The 19333-nt window shown below is 46.0% G+C and overlaps 1 protein-coding gene across 2 annotated transcripts in view; it reads right to left on the minus strand.

The window, feature by feature from the left end:
• ENTPD7 (ectonucleoside triphosphate diphosphohydrolase 7) overlaps positions 1 to 19333 on the minus strand; it is a 482207-nt gene that overhangs the window by 56078 nt on the left and 406796 nt on the right. For both annotated transcript variants that reach the window (XM_069611530.1, XM_069611531.1), the window contains exon 7: positions 16899 to 16958. In XM_069611530.1, coding sequence (XP_069467631.1) covers positions 16899 to 16958 — 60 coding nt within the window. The remainder of the gene's footprint in view (positions 1 to 16898; positions 16959 to 19333) is intronic.

Here is a 19333-nt window from a genome sequence, read left to right on the forward strand (position 1 = left end):
GTGGAGGGAGTGGCAGGTGACTGACAGATGATCCAGGACTTGCTCGGGAGAGCGTGCCCTGATCAACCAATCATCCAGGTAAGGGTAGACATGAATCCCCCCCCCCCTTTCCTGAGATGCGCTGCCACCACTACCATGAACTTGAAGACCCTCAGGGCAGAGGTCAATCCGAACGGCAGTCCCGAAACTGAAAGTGCGAGTCGCCAACCGCGAACCTCAGGTACTTCTTGTGCTTTGGATGACACCAACCAGTCCTGAAGTTGAAGGACCAGGAGGACATGAGAGAGAGTCACCATCTTGAACTTGTCCTTCCTGAGGAGTTTGTTCAAACCGCACAAGTCCATGATGGGTCTCAATCCCCCGTCTTTCTTGGAAGTCAAAAAATAAGGGGAATACCATCCCTTGTTCCTCTCCGCTACAGGCACCAGTTCTATGGTGCCTTTCTCCAGCAGGGATTGAATTTCCTGCGCAAGGAGTGGATCCGGACTCTTCAAAGAGAGATTCCCCGGTGGATTGTCGTGAGGCCTCTGCCGGAAAGGAAGACAGTAGCCGTGGGCTATGATCTCCAGAACCCACACATCTGAAGTAATGGCACGCCACTCTACAAGATGCTGCGCCAGCCTTCCCCCCAACCGGCGAACCATGGGACATGGCCTCATGACTGAGCTGAAGCGGCTGCGGCGTTGCCTGAGGGCAAAGAGGCAACTGCCCGAGCGGCCTTGGCACCTCGAGTACCTTGTTTTCCCCCTCTGGCACTCCTACGGTGGCCCCTTTGACTGGCAGCTCCTCTCGCTTTACCAAAGGATGAGTAATAACGAAAGGAACCTCCCCTCCATTGGTGGCCTCTAGGACGAAAAGGCGGAGGTTGTGGAACTGCAGCGCCCAACGACTTCGCTGCAGCTTTGGAGGTCTGCAACCTCTCAAGGCTCTCGTCAGCCTTGCTGCCAAAAAGATGTTCCCCGTCAAAGGGCATGTTGAGGTGCCGGGCCTGCACATCAGGAGCAAACACTGACTTCCGCAACCATTCAAACCTGCGTATTACAGTGCTCACCGCCATGGACAGGCTGACGCAATCTGCCATGTCCAAACCCGACTGAACGGCCTCACACATGGCATCCTTGCCATCCTGGACCATAGCAAGGAAACCATCCCGTTCGTCCCCTTCGGGAATATGTTCAGCCGCTAAGGAAACACAGTTCCACAGAGTGTGCATGAAACGAGACAAGGCACACACGGAGTTGGCTGTCTGAAGCGCCATTCCCCCTGAAGAAAACACTTTCTTCGCCCAACCATCAAAACGCTTGTCGTCCCTATCAGGAGGGATGGTAGGATACGACGCCTGCTTTGCTGGGGCAATAGCCGCCTGCACCACCAAACTCACCGGAGTGGGGTGCTTGGTCAAGTAGCAGGGGTCGCTACTGGCTGGGCGGTATTTTCACGGCAAAGACTTGCCCATTGCCGGGAGACTCTCCGGAGCAGTCCAAGCCGCCGTCGCCCTCCTCTGTAGAGCCATATGGAATGGCAGTACCGGGTCAGTTGGTGGACATTGGTCGAGGATATCCGTAAGGTCATCCTGAAGAAAATCCCCTGGGGGAGCAGACCACCCCAAGTACTCGGTGACCCTAGACATAAGGCGCCGGTACGAGGAGTCGGCATGAGTGCCAGGCTCAGGCCTACAAAACTCATCCTCCGGAGAGGTGTCCAGACCACTGGCATCGTGCAGGGACTGACGCAAGTCCTCAATTTCGCTATGGCCCGAGAGAATCTCATCTGGCACCGTATCAGGAACCATGCCATCATCAGAGCCCTCATCCACCTCTGAAATGTACTGAAGATGGCGGTAAAATGGCACAGAGCAGGGAACAAAGCCATGCTTGACCTTGGCCAGAGCTTTTCTAGGGGGTTCCACCATGCCTCGGGGTACCCCCTGTCGAAAACAGCCTCGAAAGGTGTAGAGGGAATCTGCGTTGACGCCGAATGCGGCATCGACACAGGCCTCGAGGGCGGAGCCCCGAGCGTGTCCGACAGCCTGGGCGCCGACGACTTCTTCGGAGGTGGAGCCTTCAAAGAGTCCGTCGACGACCTCTGTGCCACAGGCGTCGACGTCTTCCTCGAAGACACCACAGGTGCACACGGTCTCGAGCGCGTCGAGGACCGGGACCTGGACCGGCATGGCGAGAACGATTCCCCTTGTCTGAGCGGGACCTTTCCCGCGAATCGTGCCGACCACCCGAGCCCGAAGGCGCACGAGCGGAGTCTCTCGACCGATCACGACCGACCCCACTCGGAGGCGCGGACGGACCAGTGTCCTGCGATTCGAGAATCGCTAGCATTTTCTTAACAAAGGAAGCCCATTCCTCCGGCGTTGCATGCTTGGTGGGATAAGCGGATGAGGACGGGGAAGGCGACCGATAGTGCCTCGAAGAGGCAGAGGAGTGGCGGGACCTACTCCGGGACCGAGACCCACAGGACTTCCGACGACGAAGCGGAGAGTCGCCCCTCGAATCGTCCGTCGACAGCCCCGCAGACCTCGACTTCCGTGGCTTGGACACCTTACCTACCGACAATACCTTCTTGCGCTCCCGTAAGGCTTTGGACGTAAGCGACTGGCAGTCAACACAATCATTCGTGTCATGGGCCTCCCCGAGGCACCAGAGGCAGGCGTTGTGCGAGTCCGTCACCGACATCTTGGACCCACAGTCCCCGCACTTCTTAAAGCCGGGACGCGGGGTGGAAGACGAGGTAGACATCACGAAGGATAACTTCACAAACTAACAGGTTCGAAGAACCGAAAGAACAGAAACTCCAAAGAGTCGAGGCGCGCCGAGATCGCCGAAGCGAACACGTTCGCGGGAAAAACGGAACTGAAGCTACGGGCATCATGCGTCCTACTTATAACATCCAGTGACGTCGGCCTTCGGAGGAGGTCCTCGAGGGCGGCGTATCGACGTCATCGACGCAGGACGCAGACGCTGAAAGATTTTCCAAAGCAGCACAGCTGTGGTGATTACTGTCAGATATGGAATACGTCGGAGGACCCAATCCCCTCGAATGTGATGATCATATCAAGGCATCTAGTTTGAATTACAGTAAGAAAACATACAGTTTATTTGTTTACACCCTGTGAGAAACAGGATGGTATTCTCCCACCTACTCCCCTGGGATCCTTCATTCAGGTGGCCAGGGAAGGGGCATTGCTTTTGGATCCCAACCCTGGGGGTGGACAAGCGAGGGAGCATCACCTGAGTGGAGGGTCATAGGGATTGGCAGGAGAATGCCCAAGAGCGAGACATGTTATACCCCCTTTCCCCATTATCCATCTAAACCCTTTCCCTCAGCTATTATGGGATATTTCCAATTTCATTCCAACTCCCCCTCCCATTTCCAACAAGCTAAGTCATACTGGGATGAGAAAGATGACCGGGAGCAGTGAAGATTGCCCATAGACATAATAGTGAGAAGCAGAGAGAGGCCTATCACGTTACACCACTAGGCTGTCCCACTAATAGAGTCAGGCAAGGTCAAGCACTTTATCTTAACCATTCACACCTGACTCCACTTGACCCTCAGTTAGGGTATAAAAGGTGTAGTGCTGGCCAAGAAGTTGAATGAGCATGAAGGAGAGCGAGACGCCGAGTCGCTGACCCTGTGTGGCTGGAGGGTTGCAGCGTGGCGAGGGAGCAGTGTTTACATGGAGCCAGAGTGAGGCGTGTCCCAGTGCTCATTCCCCTGGGATGTGTGCCGGTCCCAAGGGTGTCAGAGGGGCAGGTGGCCCTGACCTCGGGCCAAAGATCTCAAGAAGCTGCCTGCCAGCGCCACACTATCTGGGTGAGTTTTGTAGCGGGGGAGGAGGGGAGGGAGGGAGAGAGAGAGAGAGAGAAACCCAGTGGTGTGCGTGTGGCTGGAGCAGGAGCAGAGATTTGAAAGTGGAAATCGGCACAAAACAAAAGAAAGCAAGGAAAACAAGGTGCATAAGCAGCGCAAAGAGAAAGACAGAAGAGGGGGCGCGAGCGACCCAAAGGTAAGAAAAGAAGGTGCATGGGTGCACGGCAAAGTGAAAAGAGTTTGCCAGGGGTACAAAGAAAGAGGAGCGTGCAAGAGGCACTGCAAAGCGAAAGAAGTGGCAGGAGTGCACTGCAAAGTGGAAAGAAAGGGGAACGCGAAACAAGACAGAAGAAAAGATACAAAGCGTGAAGGGTGTGGTCACGCAGAGGTGGAGCAAAAGACTGGCATTTCAAAAGTCTGACACTGCCCCATGGAAGGAACTGAGACCAGAGGGTACTAAGCTTGGGGAAGGGAACGCTGAGAGGCCTGCAATGACATTTTAGAGGCCTACACTTGGGCAAGGGAACCCTGACAAGAACTATACTTTTTTGTTTGGAACTAGATGGAGTAAAGCTTTGGGAAGGGAACCGCAGGTGATCCAGAGACATTGTGGACTTTATTTGCTGCAAGAGCCCTACGTGGAAGGTTCTGAGGGCAACCCTTTTTATGTTGAACTATCTTTTTGAAATTGGCAGAACTACGCCTGATGGTAACGTCACCTGAAACCAACCAGTTGTGGTTTACATTTCTTTTTGAGTCACCATTTTTACTTTAAGACCCCAGAACACATTTTGTCTAAGAGTGAGGGCACAATAGGTTTTGACACAGACGGACTTTGGTTTTGGACTTGCTTACATCGACGGCCCATCAGTTGAGGGAACAACCCCTTTAGAGTTAAGGCCAGTAAGGAATTACAACAGCCCAAGAAAATTTGACAAATGATTTGAAACTGTTACTTTTGAGTCTGTGTCTCTTGATACCATGCCTCTCTCACAACCCCTAAATGCAAGGAAAGAAGAACACAGATGCAAGGTAGGGACCTACCTATTACTCTCACTGTACAATACGCAGGAGTGGAGATTTACATATGCATAAAACCGCAAACTGACAAAGAGCTGGAATGTGGCTAACTGCATTGTGCCAGGTGATAGGTGGGGTAAACTTTGTTTACCACCGATGCCGGGTGGTCAGTTTCTTATGGCCCGATTTATAGGGCTGCAGGTTTTTTTTTCCAATATTGCCATTAGCCTCACAGAAGACTATTAATAGTGAAGTGATTTAAAAATTAAACAATTAAAGCTTAGGCAATAGAATTTCGGAATTTTACTTAGGTCTTCTGCAATAGGTCACATATGCATGAACTAAACACGGAATACAAAATCTGAGGCAACAAAGTAAAAAATAAAAATTGCAACACCAAAATATATCCCTCTGATACAGGAAACGCTGGGGAAAGTGCCCTGACTCACTAAGAGATGAAACGGCCGGAGAGACTGGGGATGAGACCACAACAGATGAAAGGGAATTGTGGCGGAGCAGGCATTAAAAGGCAGTCAAGCCAAGAAGCAGTCTTATAACCATTATGCACAATGAGGACTTAAAAGGCAGTCAAGCCAAGAAGCAGTCTTACAACCATTATGCACAATGAGGACAACTATTAGAAATAAAGTCACTGTCAGAGAGGGGAGGGAAGATTATAGCAGTTGTCCCCCAAGACTCACTTACGGGTGACGTTGAAGGTTTTCATGTGCTCGTTGGGCGACAAATGTTTCTAGTTCTGGGGGTCGGGGGTTATGGGGAGTTTCTAGGGTAATATTGAAAGTTCAGGTTTTGCATATCCCTAGCCACCGGACTGAGGAGCACCCAAAGAAATCCTTTATAGCAAGGAGGGTTGACAACAGGGGCACGATCCTGGGTGGGGACATAAATAACAGGATTGGAAAACAGGGATAGGATCTCCCTAAAATGCCTGACCTGGAATGTGAATGGGCTCAACAATAAAATGAAGAGGGTCTTGATCACCAAATCCGTTAGCAGACAAAATGCAAACATTATAGGTACGGCGTGTGCCTTTCTGTGGAGAACACTAAAATCTGGTAGAACGTACAGGGTACTACAGAGAATCAAGGGGGTGGCCATAATGATCATACACACACTGCCCGTGAATATCTCTAAGGTTAAAAGGGATGCAGAAGGGAGATGCATACTGGTTACCTGGGTAACTGTGGGATGAATCAGGGGCCATCCTAAAGATGTACACAAAGCCTCCACTGCAAGGGGCTTTTCTACAAACGAAACAGTCTTTACTGACAAACCACGGGGCAGACATAACAGTGGTCGGGGAGATTTCAACGACACCATGCAAACTGAAAAAGATAGGTCCACACATAATGGGAGGCCAGACTCCACAAGCACAAAGCTTAAAAGATTTGTAGAGGCGACGGGAATGAGACATGTTTGGAGGAAGCTTCATCCCATGGTAGCGGGATACTCCTTTTACTCGAACGCCCACAAGTCGCTCTCACGTTTAGACCATCTTTTCATTTTCAGCACAATTATCAGGAGAGTGGGGGAGACAAACTATTTACCAAGAGGTATTTCAGACCATGCACCCCTATACATGAGACCCGCAGGACAGGCACTGAGGGAGGGGAGGGGAGGGGAACTATTTGGAGGCTAAACGCCCATTACGTCAACAATCCCAACATTACTGATAGGCTAAAGGCAGGGACGGAATAATATCTAATTGAATGAGGGCACGGTTGATAGCCACACCACCATTTGGGAGGCATATAACACCTTAATAAGAGGGGAAGCAATGGCACCGATAGGACAGCACGAAAGGGAGAGAAGATTGTAACAAGCTGAATTGAAAAGACATCGGAGGAAAAGAAAAAACTACATAAGGGACAATACGAAAGAGTCTAGAAGGGACATGGTAAAAGTAACAGCTTGATACAAGAAAGTGGCTATAGATGAGGCCAAGCAGGCTTTTTGTAAAAAGAGTGGGAATATAGGAACTGGGAGAGAAGTCAGGGAAAATGCTAACCTGTTAGAAAAGAGAGAAGAAGGGTCCAGATGGGCGAGAGAGGTAATTAATATGAATAATAAGAGCTGTGGGGGGGGGTTGCAGTGCAGGGGCATTTGCCCACTACTAACGAGAACTCTACAAGGATTAGGGGGCCCAATGCATAGAGTGCAGTGCACAATATCTGAATGCAATCCAGCTGCCCATTATAGGGGAGGAGGCCAGACAGGAACTAGAAGTTGAAATGAACATAGAAGAAATCCAAACTACAGTCTGGGAAGACCCTTGGCTAAATAGCCTCCCACATGAATTCTGGAAAAAGGCAGGAGAGAGGTTAATTACAGCGATGTTAAATATGTTTCAAGAAAGTTCCAAGAAGGGGTAATTGGCCGAAGACCTGAGACTGGATACAAAAGCAGTCATTCATAAAGAAGGGAAAACCCCAAATTCATGTGCGCATACTGGCCTATATCCCTTTTGAATGTGGAGACCAAAATACTGGCAAAAATCCTAGCAAAACGGGTTATCAGATTGATTGGCTAGTTGATACACTCTGACCAATGCGGTTTCATCCCGGGAAGGGCAACTAAAATGAATTTACAGAGAATACACAAGGCACTGCGGAAACACTCGCTCTTACATGCCCTCGTGCCCTTTTAGCCCTAGACTCAGAAAAGGCATTTGATTCGGTTAGATGGAACTTCCTCTGGGTATTCATGGGAATAATGGGGGTTGTGGCACAATACACCTCATGGGTCAAACTCCTATAAACTAAACCTATTGCTAAAATCTGGGAAAATGGGTATAGGTCAGGTGAATTTTCACTGCAGAGGGGCACACGCCAAGGGTGCCCACTCTCACAACTGTTGTTCCTGATAGCAACTGAAAAACTGGTGGAAAGAATTACAGGAGACCAAATGTCCAAGGGCTTCGGGTGGCCTAGGTGTCGTGAAGACTGCATATCACTGAATGCAGACATCCTAATCTACCTTGGGGTCCCGAAAGAATTCCGGCCGCTAGGCGATGGAGCCGATCCACGCCTTTGGTGAACACAGTGGACTTAAGATTAACAGGGGGAAATTGGTACTATTCCCGGTTAAAGGAGGTGCTGTCACGATCCCAAAGGACTGCCGATTAAAAATTACCACAACTTCCTTCCGATATCTGGGCATTAATGTAGGCATGGATGAGGCTGGCTTTCTGATGGGGAATCTGGAGATGGTACACTCCAAATTACAGGAAGATATTAAACTCTGGGCGGCCTTACCTATATCACTTATTGGTAGAGTAAATTATTTAAAATGATGGCCCTGCCGAAACTGCTTTATGTGCACGAAAACACCCCAGTAAGAATCCCAGGAGGCATCTTCCAGAAAATTGAGAATCTACAGAGAACTTGGCTCGGGACAAGGACCTCAGAGAATGGCTCTTAGGACACTGCCTGGATTGGTCTGGGAAGGGGTGCTAGGACTACCAGACACGCAGAAGTATTATTGGGCATTGCAGCTGTAGACAATGGATGGATGGATGCTCAAGGGATCTGACGCAGCACACATAAAATTGGAGATGGAATTGATAAACAACCATCTCCAACTGCAAATCCTGTATGGGAGCATCCAGTGGAAAATGTTGTTGTCCGCGGGATAGTGAATAATTCAAATAAGAAGGGAAGTGTCTAAAGCAATGGGGTGGGAAGGGAAACCAAAGTTGGTATGAGCTCTATGGGAAAATCCTGACTTGCCTGAAATCATGAAGTTAGGCAACCCACCACGCCAGGTTGCTATGGAAATAATAGAAATGTGGGATGTCATTCAGCAGAAGGAGCTAGTGCCCTTCCAGAGCTTAGTAGACAAACACAAGTTGACTGGTAAGGCTACATACACCTACATATGCTAACAACATGCACTGTACTCCGAACTCCAGGAGAGTGGGGATCTCCCAGAGTTCACACCGCTGTTGGCAAATTTGCTGACAGAAGAGTCATGTATTAGGCCATAAATAACTCCACCTTGTCACCATTTGTGAAGTTGTAAAAACAAATCGGAGGCAGACTTGGGCCCTCTGGAAGGAGGTGGGCTGGATTGATGCCCAAATAGTATCTAGAGAGGTAAATACCTCCAGCAGGCGAAGACTTGTCCAATATAAGATATTACATAGGATTTATTACACCACAGATGGCTTATTCTGCATGGGGAGAGCCGCAGACTCAAATTGCCTCAAATGTAAGGCTGAAGTAGGAACATTTGTTTACATGATCTGGAGCTGTCCAAGATTATAATCCTTACTGTAAGAGAGTTTTTACTAGATTGTCTGAAGTAATGGGCCTCCAAATCCAAAGGTGCCCCAGGATGATGCTGTTGAATGTATTGGGGGGATAGTGATATCTCAACCTGGGACAAGAAATTGCTAATAATAGCATTTATGGTGGCTAAAAGGGATATTGCAGCAAAGTGGGGAGGGGCAGACTCCCCGAGCATCACAATTTGGAGGGAGGGAATGGACCAATGCTGCTCACCGGAAGAAAGGGTATACAGCTCGAGAGGGTACCCAACCAAACACCATAAGACATGGGGGAAATGGGCAGAGAATGATTGAGACAAGGCATGCTGGGAAAATAATGGTCCGCAGGACAGTAGCCACCGACCCCACGAATCGGTGAACGGAAATTAATGCGTTGAATGAATGAAGAACAAATGGGATCCACAAAGGAGTTGCGGGCGGAGGTGGTGTGTATTTGTACTTGCATTTATTTTATTTCTATAGCATTTTAATCCAAAGTGCTTTACAGTTAAACAACAAGAATACATCCAACATGAAACAGTAGAAGCAAATAACAATATGTAAATAGTAACTAGGACAATTTACATATGAGGATGAAGAAGAGAGGAGGAAGAAGGAAAGGAAGAGGAAGAGCGTAAGGAGTAAAGTGAGTCAGTAGGAGAGGGACTTAGGAGAGAAGGGGGAAGGTAGGGCGAACTATGAGGGGGTACTAGAGGGAGAGAGAGAAAGGTGAAAGGGAAAAAAGGTGTCAGAGTTGGGAATGAGGGAATGATTTCAAAGAGGCGCGGAAGGAGGAGTATGTGGGGATGGAGCGGATAGAAAGAAGTAGGGAGTTCCAGTGCAGGGGGGCAAGAAGTTGAAAGGAGCGGAAGCGAGAAGAGGCACAAGGGGGAGGAGGAACAGAAAGTAAGAAGAGGTCCGCAGAACGAAGGGAGCGAGAGGGGGTATAGAATGAGAGAAGAGAGGAGAGATAAGGGGAGGCAAGGTCATGAAGAGATTTAAAGACAAGGCATAGAAAGTGAAATTTAAGTTGAGAGTGGAAGAGAAGCCAGCCTAGTTAAGAGTGTGAGTTGGAGATTGAGTCATGAGGAGAGAGAAGGCAGAGGGTGCGGATGGCAGAGTGGTAGAGGGATTTGAGGGGGGCAAGATGGGAAGCAGGGAGACCGAAGAAGAGTGAAGAACAATAGAAAAGGCGAGGAAGGATGAGGGAGGAGATAAAATGTTTGGTGGCATGGAAGGTGATAGAAGAGCTGACTTTACGGATATTGAAGAGATGGTAGCGACATGCGCGAGAGGTAAGGGAGATGTGATGGGTAAAGGAAAGGGAAGAGTCAAAGTGAATGCCTAGATTACGAGCATGGGTGGAGATGGGAAGATTAGAAGGGGGAAATGAAAAGAAGGAGGGGCAGAGGGAGGAGGACGTGTGGTAGAAGGAAAGAATAAGACTTCAGTCTTGTCAGTATTGAGAGAGAGATAGCATCCAGTTTTTAATGGCAGTAAGACAGGCGGAGAGATTTAGATGCAAGTCAGGGCAAAAGGAAGAAAAGGAGAGGAACAGCTGGGTGTCATCAGCATAGAAATGATGAGAAATCCCAAAGGAAGAGATGATAGGGGCAGCACACGTGACATGCAGGAGACTGTGAAACATGCGATTTTGCAAGAGTCTGCATGCCCAAATAAGGAATACCCGGGTCTCTCGACCTGGGTGAAGGCAAAGGGACAAAATGGCCAAAAGACAGAACAAAAGACTTTGTTATTGGCTGCAGTAAACGTGGTATCGTCCATAGAAACAACGTCAAAATACTTTAAAAGTAAACTGCTGCCACCAGTTGGTCCTAGGCACACTTGTACAAACACCAATAAATACTTAGAGGGTGGCTAGGGCCATAAAACAAAAGGACCCCTATGCGCGGTACTGTAAGGGACTTGGCACATAGATAAAAAGTTACAAAGAACGGAAACATAGTTAAAGACTAAGGGAAACAGTTTCCAAGTACCAACAGCCTGAAGGACGTGTCAGTTTCCCCATTACAAATGAGCCAAAGTCCATGGGAGCGCAGCTGAAGGCTGCGCTCCACAGTTAAAAGTCAGGTTAGGTAAGCCAAACAAAAGCAAAACGTTTGGGGGGGTCCATAAATGGAGGGCCAATTGCAGCTAAGGCAAATCTTTCCTAACAAAAGGCCTCAAGTGAACCCTTGAACACAGCTTGAGGATCATGCCTTAGTAGCACCAGTAACAAAAGCAGTGGTCCCATACATCAGCTTCTATGTAAATTGACGCATTGGCTAAGCATCAACAGCACCAGAAAGCAATGTTTTCACTGCACACGTTTTAATGACAGTACTCGTCTGCACGTAGCAATACACAAACCCCAAAAGTTGGGTATAGTTCATATCACAAGCATGTGTCACTATACATGGTGGCCACTACTTGTGTTCATTTTCTGCACTCCGTTCTTACAGGTTGGGTCTGCAATGTCCAAGCCAATAGAACTATGCCGATTTGGAGATCAATGGTGGGTCTTTGTTGTTATGCCATAGCTCACTGATTAAACAAAGAAAACCTTTGCAAGTCTCTTCTATTCGGAACTAATGTGTATGCTTAGAGTGAATTGGTAAATTGAAAAACCAGCCTGTACCAAGGGTGCAATGAAAAATGATTAAAGACGGAGTGATGTGTCGGCCAGATGCCAACCCTACTGGAAGTCCCAGACTCTGCCTTCCCTAAGATAGCATAAGTATCAATTCCTTCTGGCGGTAGGGTGATCTATGGTTTTTGATGTATGAGAAAATCCAATGACCAATGAAGAATTTGGAAGAGAGTGATTGAAAGCACTTGAGAGCCCATCTCATATACAGATTATACATCAATTCCAAAGCAGCTTGGAATGTTATTTTGAAGGCACCCGTGACATTTACCTAGAATACACACGTCTTTATTACATGTGCAACATGGTATGAAGAGGAGCTTGTGAGGTACTGGGAATGGAATGAGGCCAAATCGGTTTTTGAAATAATACTTTGTATTTTACACATTCATAAACATTTGTTACAGGTACAGTGGGCACCCGCTTACATTTCATGTTCAACATTGATATCATTTCAAAACCAATGGCAGTCCTACTATAAGATGTAACAGTATCATGCAACTAAACCCCATAAGAAATCTAACAATTTTAAACCGTGCTGCAAAGACAACAGTTACTTGAACATGCCCTCATTATTTATGCCCACTACCATTAATAATAGGCATATAAAAATAAAAAAAGACTTCTGCCCACTGCAGAAGAAATGCCCGATTTGAAGGATAGCCACAACATGCAACTGCCCCTGAGCAAGTCAGGCGGCAGCACAGCCCAAAAGCCAGGATCTACTTCTGCCTTAGATATGGCACACGCCATCTACACATCTTTCACATTCATTTTGGCTCACACTATAGCAAGCCTAAACTAAAAATGAGACACCATCACTGCAGGTTCTTAACTGATCTATGCGATGGTTCCCTTGTTTATGGAATGTAAGTCTTTGTAAAAATGTACAAAATCTGTTTAAATCTGTTTCTTCCGGGGTATCTTATCTGTATCACAAACCTTCCTGACCGCTCTCTTGTCAGTTTACTGACACTCCGCCAATTGGATCCTTGGTTATACAACTTCAGATCTGCGATTTACAAAATTGGAACAATACTATTACATGAAAACGGAGATGTTAAGTGCTGAATAAACAAGCTTGTACTTCAATATAAAATAACTGCACCAGCCCGTCTGCACAATCAAAATTGCCCTGGGCTTCAGCCTGAAGACCCACATCTGTAGCAAATATATAAAGACGTGATCTAGTGGCTATTATACCGTGGAACCTTCTAATCTCCACATTCCTTCTTTAAATAATTCTGTGATTCTCCATGTACGTAAGCCATTGTTGCCACTGTTTGCCTATATGACGCACTTTAGAGCACATAAAACAGCTAATGCTATATAAAGAAATTGAACGGAAACCTCCAACATTGCCCATAACCCTCTACTGCCCATTTCTCACATATCTGGCCTGCTTAGTCATTACTACTCACAGGGATAAACATTTAGGGTTGTGAGCAACTAGCCAGGCATAGAAAGTCACTTGCCCCCTCATTTCTCCACACACACACAACACCATTTTCTTACGTGCAAAAAATGTCTTATCTCTCGCCATCTGATAGTGGCGAGTCCACATTTTGAGGCATTACATATGTCACTCCTCCTCAGACATTCTGAATGCCCTAAACACACCCCTCACTCAGTCTGGTTGATGATAGCCCATCAGCAACCATACATTCTTATTTGAATGTGTGGCCAAGAACAAAGACGAGCACCTGCAAAAGACAGACACCCTTAACATCATCCAAGACTCAGTGTAGCTAATCAACTCCTACAAATCGTATCCTACAGTGCAAATTCCTCAGCTGGGGATGGAGGAAGAGGGGAGGGATTTTTGTGGGCACAGTAAGGAAATGAGCGGGGTCTCCGAGCATGTGCATGAAACCACAATATATTGCTGTCTGCTTTACTTAGAGGCAAAGGCTTTGACCCCCTGCCAACACCAAGAGATTTCCTAGAGCCTAAAGTCTTTACTTTTGTTTGCCATGCAATGGCCCTCTCCAAGAAGTGGTCTCGAAGCCTGAGAAATGCCAGGATTCGACATGCATTTGATGACAAATCACCATGATTATCAAGTCCAAAGAATTCCATTCAAACTTGGGCTCTGCAAAAGTACCTCAATCCTGCCTGCAGTAATTTTTTATTATAATACCAGGACAATGACGTACGTAGCACCTATGCACCTCTATTATACACTGCAGCAGACCTTGTTTTTTTAGTACGCACTTCAATTAACCTCGGTCATGTCTGCAGAACCCATACTTCTTACAGTATTGGGGCCAACACACAACTTTGCCAATGGATTTTAAAAATGACCTGCAGCACCTCCCGGCATTCTGTGACTGTAATTGCCCATTTAAGCACGGATACATTTTTTCTTCTTCATTTATATAGCGCACCAATAAACCCATAGGCGTGAGGGCGCATACAAAACAAACAGAGATCAGCAGGTTATACAAATAATAACAGAAGTAGTACGCAATGAGTAGCAACCAACCAGAGGAGGAGTACAAACAAAGCCACCATTAGTGAGGAAGGCTAAGCGTCCATTATACATAAAATACAGTGTGTAGGAAGAAGTCCCTGTAAATCAAAGCAAGTTACAGAATCAAATTACAATTACACGACCCCCAGGAAGATATTTGCACATTAAAAAAATCAGGTAAAGTGCTGTACCCGCAGCCCACTAAAATACATTGTTAGGCTGCGAGCACCAGCCTCTTCGGTCCAGCCTACGGAGAACCTTCAGGTCGGATAGTCTGACCGCACCCGGCCCAGTTCTCCGTTTTAACCAACCTAGAACCTCATTACGCAAGGCTTCTCTGGGGTCCTGACCTTCCACCTTCTGAATATTTGTAATGATGAAGTTCCTCTGGTCCATAATAAAGTCACGTGTGCTCGGATCTTCTATTTTAGGCATACGAGACGTTCTAAGGCGGAAGTTCTAAGAAGGTCCCAACTGGAGTATAGCAGTCGCAGAAGAATGTTGTTAAATCACGTTTTGAGCCAATTTCGGAGCATGTAGCGGGGGGGGGGGGGGGGGGGCGGAGGGGGAAGCGATGGTTCGTGTGCAAGTCCCCTGGTGACAGTATTAGGTGTTCACCCCTTTCCTTATTAGCCATTGTTGCAGTAGTAGGCATCAAAGGCTCCTTACTGCAGGGGTCAGTTTGTGAGGCTTGATGAGATAGCTCACTTTGTATATTGATTTGACAGGCAATGCCCAGCATAGGTAACTGAGGCCAGACAACTGGACTGTAAGACTCGTCTGTTTGTGAGGCAGTATTGGCTCTGGGTGGACGAAAATCTGACACCCAATTGCTCAATGAGTCCATCAATAGTCCCAAATCAAAAGGGACTAGTGCATAGGAGTAACTCTTTAGCAATGCTGGCCATAAGGCCTGGACATTGAGCAAGAGCTAAAAGCTCAGATTGGGAAGAATTAGGCCTAACCCCCACTTGCGGCACCTCTACAGTACTTATGGGGAGGACCATGCCGTACCTATATATTTCTCCAACCCTTCCAGGGAAGGGAGAACAACCGGCATGAATTACTAGCCACATCTCCTGGTTCCAAGTAGGAACATCTACCTACTAGACCACCTCTGGTTTGGTGCAATCCAAGTCTAATTCCAAATTGCAATTGTATAATGTTGATCATGTGGTGGGACCTGTCCAAATTTATGTTACTTACTACTAGCAATAAGCTTGTTTCTTTGAGTCTTTTTTAGCAGATAATGGAACAGAAGCATATAAAAATGCAGTCTTGCCAGGGACCATACGATTTGTACAATTGGGAAAGCCAGGCGATAATGTTTGCCTAGGATTATACAACTTGGTCAATGTGGAATCCAGCACTCTGTCATATGCCTGTTTGGATTGCAGTTTGAAAAGAGGGACCTGGAAGTCCCTCGCTGCCCTACAGATGGTACGTCCTGCAGGTGTTCTATTTAGATACACGAATAACTGGAACATCTAACCTGAAGAAGAATAAATGATTCTGAACTGGTACTTGAGGCTCTTGTGTCATCCTTGACTAGATTACAACATGTTTTGGTCCATTAAATAATGAGACTTGGACATCCAAGGGCTGAAGCTAGCCACAGAAAATGAGTAATTACACTTTACCAAGTGTATATCACTTCTTCTGGTCCAGCGTTCGTGTACACAAACTGAAACCCACTGCCCCGTCTCATCTTGCCATTTGTTGTCAACATTCAGTTCCTGCACAACTCCTCCAGATCCACTCATATCACTATACAATCTGCTGCCACAAAGCTCAATTATTGAAATGTGTCAGTCGTTAATTTAGTGTAACGCTGCTTAGAGACTTTCCTTCAGTCAAATGGCCATCTTTTTTGCTTGGACTACCTTTTCATCACTGCAAGCTCCAACTTTGGCTTTGCTTTTTTTGCTTTTTTTCAATGCCATCTACCTTAAAGTTTCACTTTCTAGCCAGTTTCATAGATATGTGTGTATATCAGGTAGCTTCAAGTATATGATATGATAGTCTATTTATAATGTGCTTAATACCCAGAGGTTTCTAAGTGCAGACCTGGGGGTTGAACCTGTCTTACTCTGTCGTCTTGCTTCCAAGTCGAGCATGTTGCCCTTGAGCTATTCTCCCGTGACTAGTATGTATCTGAATGCAAAATGGCATTTGGGGATATAGAATGGCATGTTTCCTTAACCCCTAAGCAGTGCCAGCAGCTCCATGCAATCATTTTTTTAGTTTCAGTAGGTACACACATAGCAAACCTAAACACAGCCGTCATAGGAGCAAATAAAAACACTGACAATCTGATCAAGAGAATTAGGTAAAAAGGGTACTGTCTTTAGTATGTCTGGACCCAACTCTAAACAAGAAGCGGCCCAGTTGACCGATGATTTATCAGATTAGAGGGTGGTGTAGAAATGGGGAGATCTAGGCAAAGATTTCAGTTCCCTTTTAACAAAACCTGAACAGCGCCCTTTACGACAGAACAGGCCCATTTAAAAAAAAATAAAAGAATAAAAACAGACCTACGCAGCACCACCGACCATCAAAAGTATGCAAGACCCAGAATGAACACTCAAATCATAATGGAGAGAAGGCAGTGTACACATGTTTTTAAGGCCACCGGTCTTACTCACCATCCTCAATGTGATCAAACCGGCCCAGGACAAAGTTGATACTGATCCAAGCATACACACCTGAAAAAACATGGGACATGTGTGGAAAGTTCCATTAGAAACTAACATTCACAGAGTAGGTCAGTCAATGGACTTGCACAGTGATGAAACAATACAAACATTAAGCCATCAACAACACAAGGATGCACATTAAACCTAAAAAAAAAGGAACATGGGTATTTGACAACTTCTCAGGTATGGGAATGTTTTACCTCTAACTGTACAAGAAAGGCAACAATCTTGTCCCTGCTGTTCAACAAAATCTACAATGTGTGTCTGTTGGTGCCAGTCAGGGACCCAGTATTCTAGATCGAACCCACACATGCAAAAAGCACCACTAAAATTGTAGTAAATAGCCCACAACCATTTTGCAAAACTAGTGGGATTTTACCTAAGGTAAGCAACTTGAACGGTTCACAGGGATTGAAAAAGCGTGAATGGTACGATATTTTTTGGAGGAGAAAACAGATAGCAGTATTAGATGCAACAACCGTTAGGTTTTGCACTGAAGACGTTAGTGCTAGAATTTCAGGGCACGTTTTACATCCTGGCTCTGGAGGATCTACTCGGCTGAGGAAGCATGTGGGAGAGGAAGGTAAGTGAGACACATTGCCTAGTTAAGGTGACACAGCTGGAAATAAAAGGGAGGTGAGTGTACAGTCCACCTCGCCCCGCTGGAAAATAGTGCAGTGTTCCGAGGCACATAGGGCTTGTAACTTGCTAATGTCCCCAGTTGAAGTAACAACAATGTTGTTTTAGTAAAAATAGTTAATAACAAGGCTACACGTTCGAATAGCTTGTTCTTAAGACAAGGCGGAACAAAATTAAATTAAGGCACTGTCGAAATGTAGGTCTTTATGACCGGTAAAAAGATGACTCTGGACCAAATTGGATGTGAAAAGACATAGTTCTACAAGTACCTACAGGTGCCAAAGAGGTTGCATGAGTATCAATTTGCAAATCTGATTCGGCCAGATGTTTGAAGAAAGAGCAAAATGTTGGGAAAGGCTTATTCAAAGAATGACTAGTCCCTCAAGAGCCCATTCGGAGCAATTTGCTTATACAACAACCTCATAATTAATCTTCTGTAACACGCTTAGTACTGGAGATCAGTCTCTAAACGGGTGACTGGGATTCGAAACCGTGTTGCTCTGCATGGTCTTGCTTAGCAAATGCGTTGTCCCCGAGCTACCCTCCCAGGACTGATGATGACCTCTTTTCTTTTTTTTTTTCCCTTTTCCTTTTCTTATTTCAGTTGTTTTAGTTGAAATTCAACTTTTTTCAACATAAAATACATTATTCACATGATTTTACAAGTTACTTACATAAAATTGACAATCATAAAACAGCAACTGAACACGTCTACATTAAACATACATGTTGATTAACTTAAAAAATCTGCATATTTGAAAGGGACGCTTTGTAACTTACATTGCATCAGGTATCAACTTATTATAAATCTGGCATACTATAGTTCAAGTTTCTTTAGATATTTTATAGTTGCTAAATGTATTGATATTTGAGCATTAAGAATTAATTCCCACATAGTCTGCTCAGTTAAGCAGTGGTATTCACATAATAATTTGTAAAAATGCTCAGGTCTCAGTTATTTTTTTATTCCACAAGCAGATGTTTGAGAGACTCAATAGAGGTCGGTAATTTGCAGAAACTAAACGTTTGGTCATAAGATGTTTTTAGTCTCTAAGCTAACAGAGACCTAGTAGGCCACAAATTTAGTCTCAATCTCAGTATCTACGCCCTATATGACCGATCAGGAAATGGTGTTTATCCAATCAGCATTCCACCACTTTTGTTTGGCCTTTGTGGGACTGGTTATTAGCATTTCCACATCTATGCCAGCTTCGTTCAAATTCACCTTGCCGGCATCACCCCAAGCTGCAAAGGATTTCATCGGCTCCATACAAGCATCTATAGCCGTGAGCGATGACTCCGGGTAACACTCATTAGATTTGCATTCTGTATATAAAGCCATAGTATTCTAGTCAACTATCACCTTCAAGGACAGCAAACCCAATTCATCTCGCACTATTTGGATTGGGACAGATTTTGGGATCGGCAAAAGCGCTTTCCAAAATAGGCCATCTAGTAGGTTCTAGTCTGGTTGATTCATTACCAACCTCGTGTGTCCTCCGTAGGTCACTACAGGGACAACCTTGCCTTTATAAAAAATTGACAACAGGTACATATGAGAATATCCCATATCTTGTCAGGATAATTCTGGCCTGAATGATCAATATTTGCATTTTGTTCAGTATGTCATTTTTGTACGCCATTTCATTCTTTGTGTCACTTACAATAATGCACAAATATCTATAATCGTGGACTAAGGCAACTGTTTTTCCGCCTGCATTCCTCTTGTATGATTGGCGCAAGCT

Source organism: Ambystoma mexicanum, chromosome 8 (assembly GCF_040938575.1).
Source record: "Ambystoma mexicanum isolate Mex_15411 chromosome 8, UKY_AmexF1_1, whole genome shotgun sequence".
In the NCBI taxonomy this organism is placed as follows: Eukaryota; Metazoa; Chordata; class Amphibia; order Caudata; family Ambystomatidae; genus Ambystoma; species Ambystoma mexicanum.